Raw genomic sequence first — 17,930 nt, 5'->3', positions numbered from 1 at the left:
CGGACGAGACCCCGGGTCCCCGCGACCCCGGGGCCCGCCGGGCCACGCCGCCCGGCGCCGTCTGCCCGTCGGCGGCATCTCCCGGGCGCGGAGCACGGCGCCGGACGCTCGGGAGGGGACGCGCCGCGGCCGAGCGGGGGGGGGGGGGGGACGGACGGGGAGGCGGCGTGGCTCGGCGGGAAGAGCCCGGGCCAGGGAGTCGGAGCTCGTGGGTCCGACCCCCGGCCCGGCCCCTCGGCGGCCGGGTGACCGCGGGCCTCGGTTCCCTCGCCCGTCCGACGGGGATTCAGAAAGAGCCTCACGCGGGACGACCCGACGACCCCGGAGCTCCCCCGGCGCTCGGGACGGTGCACGTAGTGAGCGCCTGGCCGACGCCGACGTTCTCGTCGTCGCACGCGGGGCCCCGGCCCCCGCCGTCCCCCGCCCCTCCCCGCCGCGTACCTCGGCGGCCTGCCACAGGATGTCCACGTTCTTGTTCTTCCGGGCGTGCACGTTCTGCCCCAAGAAACGCAGCAGCTCGGGCAGGCAGGTCTGACTCCGAGAGCGAGGCAGACCTGGCAGGAGGAACGTCGAAACCACGGCGTCGAGACACGACACGAGGACGGGGGGGCCGCGTCCTCTCCGGCGCCGGGGTCCGCCGCGTCACGTCACGTCCCGTCCCCCCCGCCGGGGCGCCCGAGCTCGGTGCCCCGCGCGGAGCGAGCGCCCGACGGGTTCCCCCGACGGCCCGACGAGACCGCGGGCCCCGCGTGGGGCCCGGCCCGCGGTACGGACGCTCGGTGCGGGCCGTTAGAAGGGAGACCCGAGACGCCGGCCGGAAGGCGGGCGCGGCGCGGGGGCGGAGCCCGGCCGTGGGAGGTCGGAGGGTCTGCGGTTTCTAAGCCCGGGCTCCGCCGCGTGCCGCCGCGCCCTCCGGGCCCCGCTCCCCTCGTCCGCAGAAACGGGGAAGGAGACGGACCGCAGGGGGGCCCCCCGACCCCGTCGGCCGGATCCGCCCCGGCGGCCGGCGAGCGCTTCCCGGGGCCCGGATTACGGCCCCTCGATGGGCCGGTTACGCCCTCGGCCCCGCGGAGGCCTTCCCCCCCCGCGGGAAGCCGGCGGGCAGCTCGCCCGACGCTCCCTCCGGGGCCCCCCGCGCTCGGCGGAGGGGACGCGAGAGCCCGAGGCCGCCGGAAACGGCGCTCTCCCGAGGGGGGACTCACAGTCTTCCGGCAGCACTTCCTTGAACTGCTCGAAGTAGGAATTGAGGCGCACCAGACTCTCCACGTTGATCGCCTCCTGCAGGGACGTGTCGCCGAACCTTCGGGGCGGGAGGGGGACGGCGGACGCCCGGTGGGAGGCCCGGGGGCCGCCTCCCCGCGCCCCGTCTCCCCCGCGCGCGACCCGTTCTCCCTCCGCGGGGTCCCGCCGCCCCCCGGGCCCGGGCCCGAGGCGCCCGAGGCGCATCGACCGACGCCGCCGGGGCACCGGGCCCCGTGCGCCCGCCGGCCCGCCCCGGCCGGCGTCCCGTCGCCCCGCGGGCGCGATCTCGGCCCTCCGGGGGGGGTCGCGGACCGATCCGACTCGGCGGTCCCGACGCGGACGCCGCGGGCGGGGCGTCCGGGGAGGGGGACGCGCTCTTGATTCCGTCGCCTGTGCTCGATCCTGCTTAGCGCGACCGAGCCGGCCCGTTCCCGTCCCCGTGGGTCCGGTGCCCCGCGCGTGGCGGGCGCTCGGCGGGTAGCGTCGAGGGAACCGACGGGGGGGCTCCCGGGCTCCGTCCCCCCGACGGGGCGAGCGGGACCCGGGATCGGGACCCGGGCCCTCCCGCCCGCCCCGGGCGGCGTACTTCTCGGCGAGGGTCTGCTGCTCGTTGATGCCCACGTTGAAGAGGACGGGCTGGACCCTGAGCAGCATGCCGCTCTGGATCTCGCGGGGCAGGACGTCGAAGAGGCCGCCGGGCAGCGGGACGCGCACGTTGAAGCCGTCGCTGGGGAGGAGAGGGCGGGGCGGGGGGCCGTCAGAGGGCCGGCCCCCGCCCCCGCCCTCCGGCCCGCCGCCGCCCGAGGGGGGGGGGACGACGACGACGACCGGAATCAAGGACGCAGAGACACACGAGGACCCCGTCCCGTTAAACCGATCGGACGGCGAGGATCGCCTGCGGCCGAGCCGTCCGTTCCGGGCGCTCGGCCCGGCGCTCCGCGCGTCGTAGGCGCCCGGTGGATACGATCGGACGGACGGAGGGAGGCGGACGGCCCCGACGCCCGTTTAAAAGGACGGGGACGGGCCAGGAGGACGTCGGGACCGCGGCGGCGGCGAGGCGCGGCCCCCCTCCGCCCCGCCCCCTCCCGGACGATCCCCCCGCCCCGCCCGGCGGTCGCCGCCCCTCCGCCCGGCCCCTCTCCCGCCCCTCCCCCGCCTCACCGGTTTCCCGTGATGACGGGCAGCATGTCGGCGGAGGCGGCGGAGGCGGCCTGCGTCACCTTGAAGTCACGTTCCTCAGGTCCGCGATGCCCAGGCTCATGTTCCTCCAGCATGGCCAGCTCCTCCCCTGGCGGGGGAGAGGGGGAGTCGGACCGGCCGGGGGCGGGGGGGTCGCGGGCGCGGGGGGCCGGGCGGGCCGGCGCGGGCCCCGTCCTCACCGTACGTGCTCAGGAGGCTCTCGAACTGGGCCAGGAGGCCGATGGTGTAGAGCTGCCGCAGGAAGCCGTCCCTCGCGGAGGCGGGTCCGCAGCTTGACGACGAAGCCGGCAGACGAGGGCCGTCAGCTGCGCCGGGCGAGAGACGGAGGGCGGCGGGTCGCGGGGGGCCCGGACGGCCCCGGCCCCCTTCCGCGCACGGGGGGACCGGCCCCGGGTCGCACGGCAGCGGGGCTCGGCCGGGGAGACGGGGGTCGGGCGGGGGCCCCGCGCGGGCCGCCGATGGCCCCGGCTCTACCCCGGCGCTCGGGACGCCGCTCCGCGGCGGGCGCCCAACGGGCGGCCGCCGTCGCTATTGAGCGGCGGAGCCGGGATCGGAAGCCGGGTGGGCGCCGCGCCCTCCGTCGCGGGCCGGGGCCGGGGCCGGGCCCACGCGCCCCGGGCCCCGCCGGATCATCTCCCGTCGACCCCGGGACCTCCCGGGCGCGCCGGAGACAGGACCGGGCGGGGGCGGCGGCCGGCGCCCGGCGGGCGCCGCGGCGGAAACAACCGGAAAGACGCGCGGGCCCGAGACGGTCGAATGAGGAGCGGCGAGAAAAAACCGCCGAGAAAGGTCTCCGGGGGGTCCGGCGGGGAGGGGGAGGCCCGAGGCGACGCCCGGCGAATCCTCCGCCTCCCCGAGGGCCCGGCGGAAGGGAGGGGAGGAGCGAGGCGCTCCGCGGAGAGGCCGGGCCCCGGGGAGTCGGGGGACGCGGGTTCCGATCCGGCCCCGGGACGCGGCGGCGGGCACGCCCCGCGCGGGACCGCCGGACGGAGACCGTCGTCGTCGTCCCGGCCGCCGGACGGGGGCCGAGGGACGGCCGCTCCGAGCGGCCCTTCCCGACTAAGCGACGCTCTCCCTCCTCTCCCGCTCCTTTGCGCGTCGCCCCCGCGCGCCCGCTCTCCCCCCTCCCCGCGGCGGTCACGTCCGGCTCCGTCGGACGTCGCCCGCGCACGGGACGGCGGGGACGCCGGCCGGCGAGGCGTCTCCGGGACGCCGGCCGGGGCTTCCCGGACGGGTTTCGGTCGCCCGTCCCGAGCGGGAAGGCCGCGGGGGGGGGGGGGATCTTTCGGCCCGGGACCCCGTCCCCGGACGCGTCGGGCTCACCGTCTGGCAGAAGACGACGTCCCTGCGGTACTGGAGGCTGAGGTGAGCGGCTATGGTCGGGGCGCTGTCCTGCATCAGCAGGAAGACCATGGCTTTCTTGGCCCTGTCGCTCATCATGGCCACGCAGTCCGTCAGCGTCGTCAGCAGCGGGTACAGGGCCTCGCTCCATTCGCCTGTCGGGGCGGGGCGGGGGGTCCCCCCCCCGGGAAGAAAGGAGGGGAAGGGAGGCGCTGAATGCACTCGGAAGGATCCGGGCCGGAGAGAGGAGGACCGAACCGTCCCCCCGGCCCCGCGGCGACGAGGCGACCGCCCGGCCCCCGACGGGCGGCGCGTTCCCGCTCCACACGGAGGCGGGGGAGACGGCGGGGAGGGGCGGGAACGGCTCCGTTTCCGGGGACGGGGCGGCCCCGGGAGGGCGGGCGGCTCGGCCTCTCCGCTCCGGACGCCCTCCTCCCCGCCGGCCCCGGCCTCCCCGGCGGCCGGCCTCCCGCGCCTCCTCGGGGGGGGACGGCGACCGCCGGCCGCGCCCCGACGGGCCCTCTCGGCCGGGAGGAGGGAAGGCCCCGGGGACGGGGGGACGCTCGCCGCGGCCCCGGCGCCCGGGGGCGGGGACCGGGGCGGTTCCCCCGGTCCGGGCCGGCGCGCCCCCGCCGTCCGCCCCGGCGGCGACCTCGCGGACCCCCCCCCCCCCGGGGGTCCGGACGTTTCTCTCGGCCCGCGGCACCCGCCCCCCCCCCCGTGACCGGCGGCTCCGGCCGCCCTCGCGCCGCGGCCCTCCGACCGCGGCCCGGATCCCTCCCCTCTCCGGAGCCGTCCCCCGGGAGGCTCCCCCGTTGACGAGAGATCGCCGCGCGGCCCTCCGCTCCTCGGCGACAATGGCGAACCGCGCACGTCGGCCCTTCCGTCCTCTCCCCGCCCACCCCGCTCTGACTCTCCGCCCTCCACCCCGGCCCGCCCGTTCTCCGGCCGGGGAGCGACGCGCCGAGCGTCCTCCCCGCCGGGGGCCGGACCCGCCCGGCCTCTACCCCGCCCCGGCGGCCCGCGCGGCCGTTCCGCTTGGGCCTCCGCTCGCTCCGGCCCTTCCCCTCCGAGGGTTCGGACGGGGCGGGGAAGGCCCCTTCCCGCTTAGCGCCCGGGCCCCCAGGAGCCCCGACGGACGCCGCCGACCGACCCGAGACGACGGCCCCGAAGAGGGCGCGGGCGCCGCCGCCGCCGCCGGCGACCTCGGGCGAAGCCGCTCCTCGGGCCCCCGGGCCGCGCCCCGCGGGAGCGCTCGACGAGCGCGTTTTCAACAGGAGGCCTCCCGGAGGCCGTCCCCGACGGACCCCCTCCTCGTCGCCTTCCGCTCCGGCCCGACTCCCCGCCTGCGCCCCCCGGCCCCCGGCCGGACGAGGCGGTCTCCGGGGCCCGCCTGAGCCCCCGGGAAGGACTGGTACCTCGCGTCACGGGACCGGCTCGTTATCCCCGCCGAGCGCGGACGCCGCTGGGCCCGGGAAGCAGAGCGCGGCAGGGAGCAGCAGACGGCCGGCCTACCGGGGGGGCTTCTGCAGCAAAACACGGAGCGGGGGAGGAGGCGGGGAAGACAAGAAAGGGGGGAGCGGCGGAAGGAGGCGGGGGAGGAGAGGAAGGAGAAGGCGAGACGCGGGGGGTTCAGCGAGCTCACGGCGGAGAGCGGGGCGGGGGGGCCCCCCGGTCGGGGGCTCTGCGGCGGGGCGCGGGTCCCGCGCTCGGGCGGGTCTCCGGGCTCGACCCTCTCGCCCTCCGGGAGGCGGCCGCCGGAGAGGCCGGAGACCCGCTCCCGTTGGCCTTCCGGGCGGGTCGCGGAGGGAGGGGGTCGGAGGGCGCGCCGGCGGCGGGGCCCGGGCGTGGGGACGGAGCCGTTCCCGTCGTCCTCCCGACGCGGCGCGTCCGCTCCCCCGGCCGGTCGCTCTTCCTCCCGCGCCCCCCCCCCCCCCCCCACCTCGCGGCGGAAACCCGACCCTTAGACCGTCACCGTCCCGGGGATAGGGAGCGGGCGCGCCCGCCTTCGGCTGGCGCTCGGACGGCGGGCCTTCTCGGGAAGGAGCGCCGAGGGTGAGCTGCCGGCCCTTCGGATGCCTCACATCTTTCTCTCTCTCCGTCCGCCTTCTCTCTCCCTTCCCCGTCCGCCTCTCTCGACCCCGTGTCGCTCTCCCCCCTCGACCCGTCCCGAGGACGCCTCGGGCCCCCGGACCCGCGGCCGACGGTGACTTCCGCGGCCGTGACGACGGCGCCCGACGGCCGCTCGCGACCGCGTGCGTTTCCGTTACCCTCGTCGTTCCGTTAACGAGACGCCCGTCCCCTCGATTCGATCTACCGCTGTCGGTTTGGTCGTCCGTCTCCCCCGATTGGACCGCGGGCCCGTCGGGGGGGGGGGGGGGGGTGTCTGATCGTCCGTTCCGAGCGCTCGGTACGGCGCCCCGCACGTGGCAAGCGCCCGATGAATACCGTCCAACGATCGAATGGATAAGCGCCGTGCCAAGCCCCGGGGAAGCCGCAAGACGCCCGGGGCCGACCGGTTGCGGGAGGAGGGGGGACGGGAAGCGAGTCCCCCTTCTCCGGGAGGCGTCCGCGACCCCCGCGCCCGACACCGCGCCGGGCGCCGGGACGGACGAGAGGCGACCCCGCGGGGCTCGCCCCTCGGCGGCAGGAACGGGCGGGTTCGGAGTCGCGGAGAAGCCGGGCGGCTCGTCCGCCGGTCACCCGGCGGCGAGGCGGCGGGGCCGGGACCGTTCGGGGCGGTAACGGTAACGATCGCGGGAGCGGTCGAGGGCCGACGGCGCGCCCGGACGCGAGCGGATCGGGTCGGCCCGCGGCGGCCGGGGGTCGGGCGCCCGGGCCGGGTTCGACGCGGCGGATCCGGCAGCCCGCGCCCGCGGGTTTCTCCCCCCCCGACCCGGGCCCGGCGGACGCCCTTCCCGCCACGACCGGCCCGGAGCTCTCCCCGGAGCGCGTTCGGGAATGGGGGCGACGGGGTCCGGCCCCGCCCGGCCCGTCCCCCGGGGTCCCCGGGAACGGCCCCCGGCCCCCGGCTCTCGTCCGGGCCGGCCGGGCTCCTCCCTCCCCTTCCCCGGGCGGCGGCGCGGCTCGGCGGCCAGGGCGCGGCCTCGGGACGCGGGGGTCCCGGGTCCCGATCCCGCCTCCGCCACCCGTCGGCCCGGGTACTTGGCTCGACTCATCTGGGCCTCGGTTCCCTCCTCCGCGAAAGGGGCCCAAGACCGGGAGCCCCCGCGCGGGACCGGCCCGATCCCCTCCCTCCCCGCCCCCCCCCCGGCGCTCAGGGCGGCGCCCGGCACGGAGCGGGCGCTTAACGGCCGCCGTCGCCGCCGCCGTCATCCCGTCACCTTCCGGTCCGCTCCGGAGCCTGCGAGGCCCGAGCCCTGCTCCCGGGCCGGGGACGCGGCGGCCGGGCCCGCCGCGCCGTACCCTCCCCGACGCTCGGATACGGCGTCCCGCACGGGATCGCCGCTCCACGGGACCGAGGGCCGACCGCCCGGGCTCCGCCCTGCGGAGAGGGGCCGAGCGAGACGGTCCGGGGAACGTACGGCGAGAGCCCGGGGAGAGGTCGCCTCGTCTAGACGGCGGAGGGGAGGGCCGCCGGGCCGACGGCTCCGCCACGACGGCGACGACCGATCCTCCGCGGGGGCGCTCGCCGTGTGCCGAGCGGCCGCCCCGGGGCCCGGGCGGACGGGGCCGGGGGAGCGCGTCCCCCGAGGGCTCCCCGGTTCCCCCCCCCTCCCCGCCGAGGGGACCCTGAGGCCCGGAGAAGGCGCGGCGACCTCGCCCGGCGGAGCCGGGACCGGGGCCCCGGCCTTTGCGCGCCCGGGCCCGGCCCCGTCCGCCCGCCGCCCCCGCGAGCCCCATCGGCCGGTCCTCCCCGGCGCCGGGGCCCGGCCCCCCGCCCGCGGCCCGAGCGCTCCCGTCCACGGCGACCCGGCTCCGGTCTCCCCCGCTCTCGAGCCCACCGGTCCCTCTCCCCGACGACCTCCGCCCGCCTCCCCTTCCCCGGCCTCGGCTCTGGCGCCCAGCCGCGGCCCGGGCCGCCCCCGCCCCCCCGAGCCCCGCGCTGGCGTGTTTTAGCCGTCGCTCCGGTCGCGCCCCTCTCCGCCCGCCCTCCGACCGGCCCGCCGGGCCCTTCGCCGAAAAGCCCCGCGTGACCATCGGCGGACGGGGTCGACGCCTCCCTCGGGCGCGCCGGACCGTTCCGGGCCCGCCTCCCCCGCGGCCGACCTCCCCGGGGAGCCCGATCCGGGCCCCTCCGCGGCTACCGCCCCCCGGGTGACGACGGGCGGCCCCGCGGGGCGCCCGGGACTCTCCCCGCCGCCGGACGGCCGCCGCGCCCCGCGCCCGCCGCGGGATCCCGCCCGCAGCCGCCCGGGGCCCCGCCGCCGGCGTCCTCTCCGGTCGGAGCGGCGGGGGACCCGAGGGGGCCGGGGCCGACGGCGGCGGGTCACGGCCGCGGGGCGGGGGCCGGGTCCGCGCCGGCCGGGACGGGGAGCGGAACGTACCTGGCCGCGGTCTTCGGGACGGGAGCCGCGATCTGGCACAGAGACGGAGGGGCGACAACCGTGATTAACGGGCGGCGGCGAGGTCCCAGGACGGAAAGCGACTCGGAGGCTTAAAGCGACTACGCCGAGCAGCCGGCGGCGCCGCCGAACGGAAAGGAGACGCGGCCGGAGCGTGACCTCCCCCGGGCGGCTTGGCCCCGCCGGGACAGCTCCGGGGCCGCGGGGGTCCCCGCCGGAGACGCGGGCCTCTCCTTCCACCCGCCCCGGAGCTCGGAACGGCGCCCGGCCCGCGGCGAGCGCCGCGGACCCCGGCCGTCGTCGTCATCTGTCGCCCGTTGAGAGGCGCGCCCCCCGCCGGGGCCCTCGGCCCGGAACGGGGAGCGGCGGGGTCGGAAAAGCCCGGGACCCGCGGGGACCGGGGGGCTCCGGCCCGCCTCCGGGGGCCGGCCGAGGAGGCCCGGCCGAGCGGCGGGGGGTCCGGTCTCTTCCGCCGACGGGGCGGAGAGGCGCGGGGCCCGTCGGCGACGGCGTCCGTCGGAGCGCTCGCCACGTGCCGGGGCGCCGGCGCTCCGGGCCGGCGACGCCGGGAAGGCGAGGGAAGCCGCCCCGGGGGGGTAGGCCCGGCGTCCGCATCCACGGAGGACTCGCCGGGGCCGGTCTCCTTTCGGGAGAGGCCGGTCCCGGCGGCCCCCGCCTCCCGCTCGGGTCGGCGACTCGGCGAGGAGAGCGGGCGGGTCGGCCGCGGAACGGAGACGGGGCGCCCGCGGCGCGGCGGAGGAGAGGGAGCGGGGACGGGACGGAGAGGGGAGGGAGCCGCCCAGCCGTCGATCCCTCGGCCCCCGTCTCCTGAACCGGGGAACGCCGCGGGGACGTTCCTCGGGGTGGGGCCCGACCCGCCCGGCGACGGGCGCCGTCGGGACGAGCGGAACGCGAAAAGGAAAAAGACGACGGAAAGACGGGCGAGAACCCGTCCGGGTTCCCGAGGCGGCCGGGCGGGTTCGTCCCCCCTGACGGTATTTGCCGAGCGCCCGCTCCGCGCCGGGCACCGTAGCCAACGCCGGGCCGGTGGGGCTCGCCGTCTCCGGCCCCATCTTGCGGACGAGGTCGCCGGGGCCCGGGAAGCGAGGTCGCCCGGCAGACGGGCGGAGGAGGCGGGCCCCCTGCCTTCCCTGGGCCTCGGTTTCCTCGTCCGCGAGAGGGGGCTCCGATCCCCGCGCCCTCCCCGTCTTCGGCCGCGGGCCCGGCGGGGGGGGGGGACGGGGACGGGGACCGGGACCGGGCCGCTCGCTCTCCCGGGGCCGAGCGGAAAGCTCCGTGACCCGACCATCCGACGATGACCGTGACCACGCCGGCGCCGGCGTCCGCGAGGCGCTCGCTCCGGTGCCCGGCACCGGGCCGAGGTCGGGTCGGCCGCGGTCCCCGTCCCGCGCGGGGCTCGCGCCCCCATTTCGCAGATGAGGCGAGCGGGGCCCAGAGAGGCGAGGCGAGCGGACCCGCGGCGGCGGCGGCGGCGGCCGGACGGGAACCCGGGCCCGGCCCGCGGCGGGGACCGGGGTTCGAACCCCGGCCGCGAGAGAGCCGCAGAAGAAGGACGCCCTCGGGAAACGGGGCCGAGCCGGGTGACCCGAGCCGAAGCGCCTTCCCCGACGGAGGCGGCCTCGCCGGGAGCCCGGGGGGGGGGGGGGGGATCCTCAAAATCCGCTCCGGGGACCCGGGGTCGGGAGAGGTCGGAGCCGCGGACGCCGCGGCGCGACCCCGGCCGGGATCCCGGCCGGGATCCCGGCCGGGAGCGAGAAGCGGAGGAGGGGCGAGAGAGAGCGGCGGGGCGAGAGGGCGAGCGGGGCCGACAGAGCGAGGAGGGGGACGGCGGCCGACGGCGGGACTCATACGCACTTGTCTGTCCGGGAGCGTGGCGGGCGGAGGGCCGCGTGGAGGAGGAGGAGGACGGCGGCGGAGACGACGGCGGCGAGCGCGCCTCGCCCGGGGCTCCGGGTGTGATCCAGTACGCTCGGTTATCCCGATTACCTTTCTTGGCGGGGCAGCCGGCGTCCGGGCGGGGGACGTCGTCGCGGGCCTGGCCGGGCGGCGGCCGCTCGCGGAGCAGGAGCTTGTCCACTCTCTGGATGACGCAGTCCAGGCTCTTGTCCACGTTCAGCCAGACCTTCTCCTTCGGAAGAGGAGAGGACGAGCGAAAAGCTCCGTCACCCGTCCGTCCGGGGACGACAGCGACGAGAGCTTCGTCGTTCCGGCCGGAGGGGGCGCCCGCCCGCCCGCGCCGCCGTCTCCCGAGCGCCGACCCCGAGCCGGAGGCGAGGGGATCGGGGCCCCCGCCCGGCCGCGTCCGACCCGCCGACCTCGGGTCCGCGGGGCCCCCGGCCTCCGGCGGCACGGTCGCCGCCCCGGCGTCCGGAACGGCGCCCGGCGGGCCGCTCCAGGGCGCCGCCGCCGGATCCCGGGCGCCCTCCCCGGACGGAGAGGGGACGACGACGCGGTGTCGGCGGGTCAGGCGCTCGCTCCGCGCCGGGCTCCGTTCCCGCGACGGGGCGGGCCCGGGCCCGTTTCCCGGCCGACGGAGGGCCGCTCCGGACGGGAGACGCCCGTCCCTTTGCGTTTTCCTTCCTCGCTCCCCCGCCAAACGCCCGCCTCGCGCTCTCGACCCGGCCGGGGAGGCGACGCGGTCCGCGGCGCGTCCCCGGCCCCGGGCCGCCCGTCCCGGCCGGGCTCACCCACTCCTCCTCGTGCCGGTCGGCCTGCGGCGACGACCGGCTGTTCCTCCCCGTCCACGCTCGCCGCCAGCGTGTCCGGTCGTTCCTCAGCGTGACCCGCTCGCCGTCCCCCGAGGTGGGCGAGGCCTCGGAGGCGACGTAGTCGGGCCGCGCGGCCTTCAGCCCGTGGATGGAGCTGGCCAGGAGCTTGCAGTCGCAGACCGTGACGAGCTGCCTCGTCTGAGGGAGGGCGGAGGCGGCGGATCGGGCCTCCGCGCCGGGCCGGAGATCCGACCCCCCCCCCCCCCCCGGGGCGACTCCCCCGCGCCGCCCGCCCCCTCACCTTGTCGGCTAGGATGGCCAGGGTCCTCTCCAGCCCGTTGGCCGACCGGTCCTTGGCGGCCCTGGACAGCCTCTCGGCGTAGTAACTGACTTGCGTCTTCAGGGTGTCGATCTGGGCGATGATCTCCCTGGCCCGGGCGACGTCCTGGGGGACGTAGATGACGGACTGCGAGGCGGACGGCGGGCTGGAAGGGGGACGGAGAGGGGGGCGCGGCTGGGTCTCCCCGGAGGGGCCGGTTCCCCGGGCCGCGGCCGACGGACGCGACCTCTCGCGCGGAGCGGCCCGCCGCCCGCCGCTCACCGCTTCTTCGCCTCCTCGAACTTGTGCAGCCTCTTCCTCAGCCCCCCCGACTTGAATCCTTGGCAGTGGGCGGCGGGGGCGCCTATCGTCACGATGTCGTAGTTCTCGTCTGGACGGGAGAGAGACGGGCGGGGGTCCCCTCCCCTCGGCGCGACGCCCCGCAGACCCCCCCCCCGACGCCGGGAGCCCCCGGACCGGAGGGGCGGGGAGGACGCGCGGCTTTACGGGCGGGGGAGGGGGCCCGGATGGACGCTCTTCCCGCTCCCTAGGCGGACCCGAGGAGTCCCGCCTCCGCCTCCCGCCGGTCCCTCCCGGCCGGGAGAGCGCGGTCCTTCTCGGGACGCCGCGGGGTCGGGGGAGACGGAGCGCCCGCGCGTGAGGAGGGACGGGCGGGGCGAGGCGCCCGACGAGCCGGGGCCGGTCGCCTTCCCCCTCTGGGCCTCGGTCGCTTCGACCGGCGAACGGGGACCGGGGGCGACCGGCGAGAGACCCGAGAGGGGACGGGGGGGGGGGGGGGGGGGGCCCCGATCCCGGCTGCGCCGCCCGGCCGCGGGGACTCCCCTGGGCCTCGGCGACCGCCGCCGGAAAAGGGGGCCGGAGCCCGGGAGCCCCGCGTCCGCCTCGCCGCCTCCCCCGGCGCTCAGGACCGTGCTCGGCCCGGAGTCGGCGCCCGACGGACGCCGGCGCCACCGTCGTGGCTCCCGACCGGTACGAGTAGCTCGGCGCCGTTATTTGCCGAGGCTCGGGAGACGCGGGGGCCGGCGTCGCGCCCCCGAGCGTTCGGCGCGGCGCTCCGTGGAGGAGCGGCGGGGCGGCCGGAGCCCCGGGACTCGGGTCGTGGGTCTCTCCCGGTTGCCCGACGGCCCCGGCCGGGCGGCCCCGGCCCCCGGCGGGCGCCCGACGGACGGCGCCACCGGCTTCGATCCGCGGCGAGCGCTCCGGGACCGCCCCCCCCCCCCCCCCCCCGGCCCGGGGAGAGAATCGACCCCGCGGGGGGACGAGAGGGAAATCCCCGGGCACGCTCTCCGTCTCGGCCCCGAGGAGGAAGGCCGGGGCGTCACCTGATCCGGCGTCGTCTTGCACTCGCATCCTCTGGATGTGCAAGTTGGTGGAGACGAATTCCAACTTCTTATCGGCTTTCAGGCTGCTCGCTTTGAAGGACGGGCCTGAGGGAGGCGAGGGAGGAGCCCGGGCCTCAGACGGGCCGGCGGGGGCCCGGGCCGGGCGCCCCGCGGGCGTCTCCCCCGGCGGCTCCGACGGGCCGGGGCGCCTCGCGGATCCCGGGGAAACCCAGGGGGGCGTACGGGAGAGGGAGCTCCCGGACCTCCCGCGGATCGCAGGGGAAGACGGAAAAGGAGAGGGGGGCCGCGCTCGCCTTTGTACTGGTGGAGGTCGGTGAGGTTCTCCTGATAGGTGAGAATGACGGTCTGGTACTGGGCGACTATCTGCCTCCGCAGGCCCTCCCAGCACGGGGACAGCTCTCCCAGCTCTTCCAGCTCGCAGACCCTGCGGGGAGACGGAAGGGGCGGGTCCGGCGGCGGCCCGCCGCGGGGCCGCCCCCGCCCGGGGCCTCCCTCCGCGGCCCCGCCTCACCTGGCCGCGTCCTCCTCTAGCAGGAGCTTCACCAGCTGGCGGGGGACGTGGAGGGACAGCACGCTCTCGGCCATCTGCTCCAGGATCCTCAGGTGGTTGCCGTCGGTCGTCGGGAAGCGGTAGAGCCGGGAGACGGCGCCTCCGAACGCTGCGGGCCCGAAGCCACCCGGAGGCCGCCCCGTCGGCACGGGAGGGTCCCCGTCCGTCCCCTCCCGGGCGCGGAGGGGAGCGCCGCGGGGGCCGGGCGGCGGGGCGGCCCCCGTCCCCCACCGGGATGAGAACCGTCACCGCCGGGGCGGACGCGGGCCCGTCGGTCGCTCGCGTCGGGACGGACGGCGGCGCGGGTCCCGCGCGCGCCGGGACGCTTACCCGAGCGGAGCAACGCGTCCTTCCGCAACGAGGCGTACTTGGATCGGATCCCCACGGCCTCCGTCAGGCTCTCGTCGACCGGGAGCACCGTCTGGGGGAGGCAGACACGCCGGGGGAGGTCGGCGCGGGCGCGGGACGCGCCCCTCGACGCCGGCCGGCGGGGAGGGTCCGCTCGCCCCCCGGGGCCGCCCCGTCACGCTCCTCTCCCGGACCGCGTCTCCCTCCCTCCCTCCCTCCGCTCCTCCGCCGGGATCCGCCGGGCGCGGGGGACCGGACCGAGCGCCGGGGAGAGCGGCGCGCGCCGATCGGCGGGGGACGCGCCCGCTCGCCGCGGCGCCGTGCTCCCCCGGACGCTCGGCACGCCGTCGGGCGGCACGCCGGACGACGGCGTCGCGGGGAGGCGAGACCGGCGCGGAAGACGCCCGTCGGCCGCGGGGGCCGGCCGGAGAGCGCGGCTCCGGCGGTCGGGCGGAGGGGGACGGAGGAGGTGTATCTCCGTTCCCGGGGACGGGAAGAGTAGGCCGGGCGGGGAAGGCCTCCCAGAGGCGGCGAGCGGATCCCCGCCCCCCTCCCGGCTTACCCATTTCCGGGTCGGCGGCCCCCCGGACGCCCCGGGCCGGAGCGCCTCGGGGTGCGTTCCCTGGAGGGGGAGACTCACCCGCCCGTTGACGGTGTCCGGGGACCTCGTGGCCGGAGGCGGCGGCGGCGGGTCGGATTTCTCGTCCGTCTGCCAGCCGACCACGGTGACGTTTCCGACCCGGTCGCCCTCCGCCGACCTGCGACGGACGCCGGGATCTCCGTCAGCCGGGCCCCTCCCCCCGCTCCCTCCCGCCGAGGCGTCGGCGGGGCCCGGGTTCCAACGCGGGCGCCCCTCCGCTGTGGTCGGCGTGCGTTCCTTCCGTGCCAGCGGCCGCGCGCGGGGCGCCGTGCGGAGCGTCCCGCGCCCGGACCGCGGGCCGAGCCCCCGCCCGGGCCCCGGGGGGAGACGGGGGACCGTCGTCCTCCCACTCGGGGCTCACGGCGGGCCCGGGGAGGAGGCCGGGGATCGGACCCCCGTCCTCCGGGGGGATCGGGACCCGGGGCGGCCGCTGACCTGAGGTCCAGGCGCAGCCGGTGATTCTGCTCCTCGACCAGGTCCTTGACGGTGAAGGTGGCGGACCCCAGCAGGTACATCTGGGAAGAGGCGAGACCGCCGGGCCGTGAACGCCGGCGGGGGCCGGGCCGCGGCGGGGGGGGCCTTCCGTCCCTCGTCCCCGTCTCGCGGCCCCGAGGCCCACCCGGGGTCGCCCGGCCGAACCCGACGGCCGCCGCGGGCGGCGCGCCGCGCCCTGCGCCCGGGGGAGGACGCGGAGGCGGAATCGGGGGAACGCCGGGGCCCCGGCGCTCTCTCGTCGGCCGCTCCCCTCGGCCCCGTTTCACGGGACCGGCGGGGCTCGGGGGAGGCCGGGTGCCCCGCCCGGGGCCGGGGCTCGGCTCAGAACCCGGGTCCCTCCGACCCCCGGGCCCGACGCGTGGACGACCGTACGCGTCTCTCATTCCGTCCGTCCCCCCCGACGGGTCGCTTCTACCTGTCGCCGCCGCCGGCCGGCCGCTCCTCTGCGTGTCCGCCTCCCCCTCCTGGCCCGCGGGCCCGTCGCCCTCCCGTGCCCGGCACGGTGCCCGGCGCACGGCGAGCGCTCCGAAGATCCGACCGAACCGAGCGACCGCTCTTCGCGCCGGGCCCCGCCGCTTCCCTCCCGTACACGCCGGCCGCCCGCCGCCGACCCCGCTCCCCGTCCCCGGCGATGACCGCGGCGTTTCTCAGGGGCGTCCCCGATCCGGCCCGACGTGACGACGGCGACGTCGGTGTTCGTCGAGCCCCGACTAGGTGCGGGGCACCGGTCGAAGCGCCGGCGGGGGACCCGGGGTCATCGGGTCGTCCCCCGGGAGGCTCACGGTCCCCGTCCCCGTTTTAACGGTAACGACGATGACGACGTCGGTACCGGTCGAGCGCTCGCCTGCGTGCAGGGCACCGTTCTAAGCGCTGGGGTGGGCGCGGGGGAGTCGGGCGGTCCCACGCGGGGCTCCCGGTCTTCGTCCCCATTTCGCAGACGAGGTCACCGAGGCGCAGAGAAGCCAGGCGACTCGCCCCCAGTCGCACAGCTGACTCACGACCCCCGACTCTAAAACCCGGGCTCTCCCCGCCGAGCCACGCCGCTTCCGTTTCACGGGTGAGGTCGCCGAGGCCCGGAGAAGCCGGGCGACCCGCCCCCCCCGCCGCCGAGCCACGCCGCGCCCCTCCTTCCGTCTCCCCACCCTGACGGGGTGGGCCGGCGGGGGGAGAGAGAAATCCCCCTCCGCTCTCGTCTTCCCGCCCCGGACTTTTCGCGTCGGGGAATCCCGTCGGGGACCGCCCGGGAGGAGAGGCGGCGCGGGCCCGGGGGCCCGGGAGCCGGAAGGACCCGGGTTCCGATCCTCCGGTCCGGTGTCCGTCGGGCGCCCGCTCCGCGCCGGGCGCCGACCGCCCCGGGCCGCCGACACTTAACTGTTCCCTGAGATCTGTCCTTGACGTCGTACACGGAGAGCTTGAACCTGGGTCATTCCGACTGACGGAGGAGTCGGGAAAGAAGGCGACGCTGCTGAGGAATATCGGGTTGTTGGTCCCCTGGAACCGAGAAGGGAGAGCGGGGGGGGGGGGGGTGGATGAAATCCGGGACGACGGCGCCCTCCGGCCTCCTCCGCTGCCGGCGGCCTCCGGGTCGGCGGGACCCGCGCGAGGGAGACGTCGGCCGTCCGACCTACGCGTCGAGCGCCGCGGGCGGGGGGACGGACACGCCCGGGGACGGGTCGCGGGCGCGGACGTCCGGGGAGCCCGGCGCCGCCCGGCCCGCGGAGCCGCCGCTCGCCTCCCCGGAGACGGCGAGGTCACGGCCCCCGAGACGAACCGGACGCGGTCCCCCGGGCGACCCGCGCGGACGAGACGTTCTCCACGCCGCGGCCGAGACCCGGGGGGTTCCCTCCGGGGGAGTTCTCGCAGGGGCGACCGGGGCCCCCTTCGTCTCCCGGCCCGGGGGGGCTCCACCGTCTCCCCGGGGGCGGAGGGCGGCTCTCTGGGTTCTCCGAGGCCGGGAGGGCGGCCGTCGGGCTCGGCGCGCCGGAGCCCCCCTCGCGGCCGCGCCCGGCGGCGCCTCCGGCTCGGGGTGGGGGGGGGGCGGGGGCCGGGGCGAGGTCCCGGGTCGCGGAGGGAGCGAGGGACTCCCGGGGGGCTCGGACGACGACGGCCTCCGAAGGGGAGCGAGAGAACGGAGGCGGAACCCCAGCCCCGAGGGAGGGGGCGAGAGGACCGAAATGGAGGGCAACCGGGGCTCGGGGACCCTCCGCCCCGGGCGAGCGCCGAGCGCTCGAGAAATCCGACGGATGAGGCGACGCCCCCGGTCACGGAGACCGAGGCCGCCGGTCTCCCGGGGGCCGGCGCTCCGCCCCGGCCCTCCGACTCTCTCCCCCGAGAGGGGAGGGCGCGGCACTCACCTCGATGATCTCGGTCTGAGCGTGCTTGGTCCAGAAGGCCTGGGGAGGGGTCGTGACGCTGACCGTCACGAAACTGTTCGGCTTCCGATCCAGGGCCGGGGCGTGCAGCTCGCTGCAGGCTGCGGGCCGGCGGCGGGGGGGAGGGAGGGGGGAAGGGCGGGAGCCCTCAGAGCCCCCCGTCCGTCGCGGCGGCCGTCCTCCTCCTCCGAGCCGGCCCGCCCGCTCCGCTCCTCTCCCGCCGCTCCCCGTCCCGCCCGCCGCTTTAGCCGTTTCTAAGGACGCCCGCCTCCGCCCTCCGGCCCGTCGCGCGCGCGCGCTCCCGACCGGAGGGGGCCCCGGACGGAGACTCGGGAGGGGAGAGGGACCGGGGGGGTCGCCTCCGAAGGGCCGGCCGGAAACGCCGGGAGGGAGGGGCCGTTCGGAGGCCCAGCCGGGGCTCCTCCGGCCCGGGGAGGGAGGGGCGGGAGGGGGGGGGGGGGGCGGAGGGAAAGCCGGGCGAGTCCCCTCACCCAAGCTGAACTCCAAGACCGGCTCGTCGGGATCCCGCACGTTCCCTGCGGAGGAAGCACGGGGGCCGGGGGGCCGGGTCGGCGTCGGGCCGGGCGCCGCGCCCGACCCCGCCGCCGCGACCCTCCTCCCCCTTACCCGTCAGAGTCAGGCCCAGCATGTCCACGTCGACGGTGGAGGCCCTCTGGACCGACCGGGCCCCGGCCCCGGGCCGCGGGCCGGCCTCCCTGGCCGTCATCGCGGCCCGGGGGGCCGCTCCTCTCCCGCCGCGGCCCCGGGGGGCCGCTCGCCGGCCGGGGAGACCTCCTCCGGGAG

General features: G+C 78.7%; 1 protein-coding gene across 1 annotated transcript in view; it reads right to left on the bottom strand.

The window, feature by feature from the left end:
* INPP4A (inositol polyphosphate-4-phosphatase type I A) overlaps nucleotides 1-17,881 on the bottom strand; it is a 22,868-nt gene extending 4,987 nt beyond the window's left edge. The window contains 23 exon segments of the mRNA XM_039914175.1: nucleotides 240-554; nucleotides 1,203-1,300; nucleotides 1,829-1,969; nucleotides 2,404-2,530; nucleotides 2,622-2,691; nucleotides 2,693-2,728; nucleotides 2,730-2,747; nucleotides 3,766-3,938; nucleotides 10,317-10,458; nucleotides 11,018-11,236; nucleotides 11,340-11,523; nucleotides 11,640-11,748; nucleotides 12,701-12,805; nucleotides 13,015-13,145; nucleotides 13,233-13,380; nucleotides 13,602-13,692; nucleotides 14,260-14,377; nucleotides 14,695-14,774; nucleotides 16,127-16,177; nucleotides 16,180-16,245; nucleotides 17,109-17,227; nucleotides 17,618-17,662; nucleotides 17,754-17,881. Coding sequence (XP_039770109.1) covers nucleotides 240-554; nucleotides 1,203-1,300; nucleotides 1,829-1,969; nucleotides 2,404-2,530; nucleotides 2,622-2,691; nucleotides 2,693-2,728; nucleotides 2,730-2,747; nucleotides 3,766-3,938; nucleotides 10,317-10,458; nucleotides 11,018-11,236; nucleotides 11,340-11,523; nucleotides 11,640-11,748; nucleotides 12,701-12,805; nucleotides 13,015-13,145; nucleotides 13,233-13,380; nucleotides 13,602-13,692; nucleotides 14,260-14,377; nucleotides 14,695-14,774; nucleotides 16,127-16,177; nucleotides 16,180-16,245; nucleotides 17,109-17,227; nucleotides 17,618-17,662; nucleotides 17,754-17,853 — 2,686 coding nt within the window. The 5' untranslated portion in view covers nucleotides 17,854-17,881.
* Nucleotides 17,882-17,930: the final 49 nt, after the last annotated feature.

This window comes from Ornithorhynchus anatinus, chromosome 15, assembly GCF_004115215.2.
Source record: "Ornithorhynchus anatinus isolate Pmale09 chromosome 15, mOrnAna1.pri.v4, whole genome shotgun sequence".
NCBI lineage: Eukaryota > Metazoa > Chordata > Mammalia > Monotremata > Ornithorhynchidae > Ornithorhynchus > Ornithorhynchus anatinus.
Note: the sequence above shows the minus strand (reverse complement) of the source record. Positions and strands in the feature narration are given on the sequence as shown.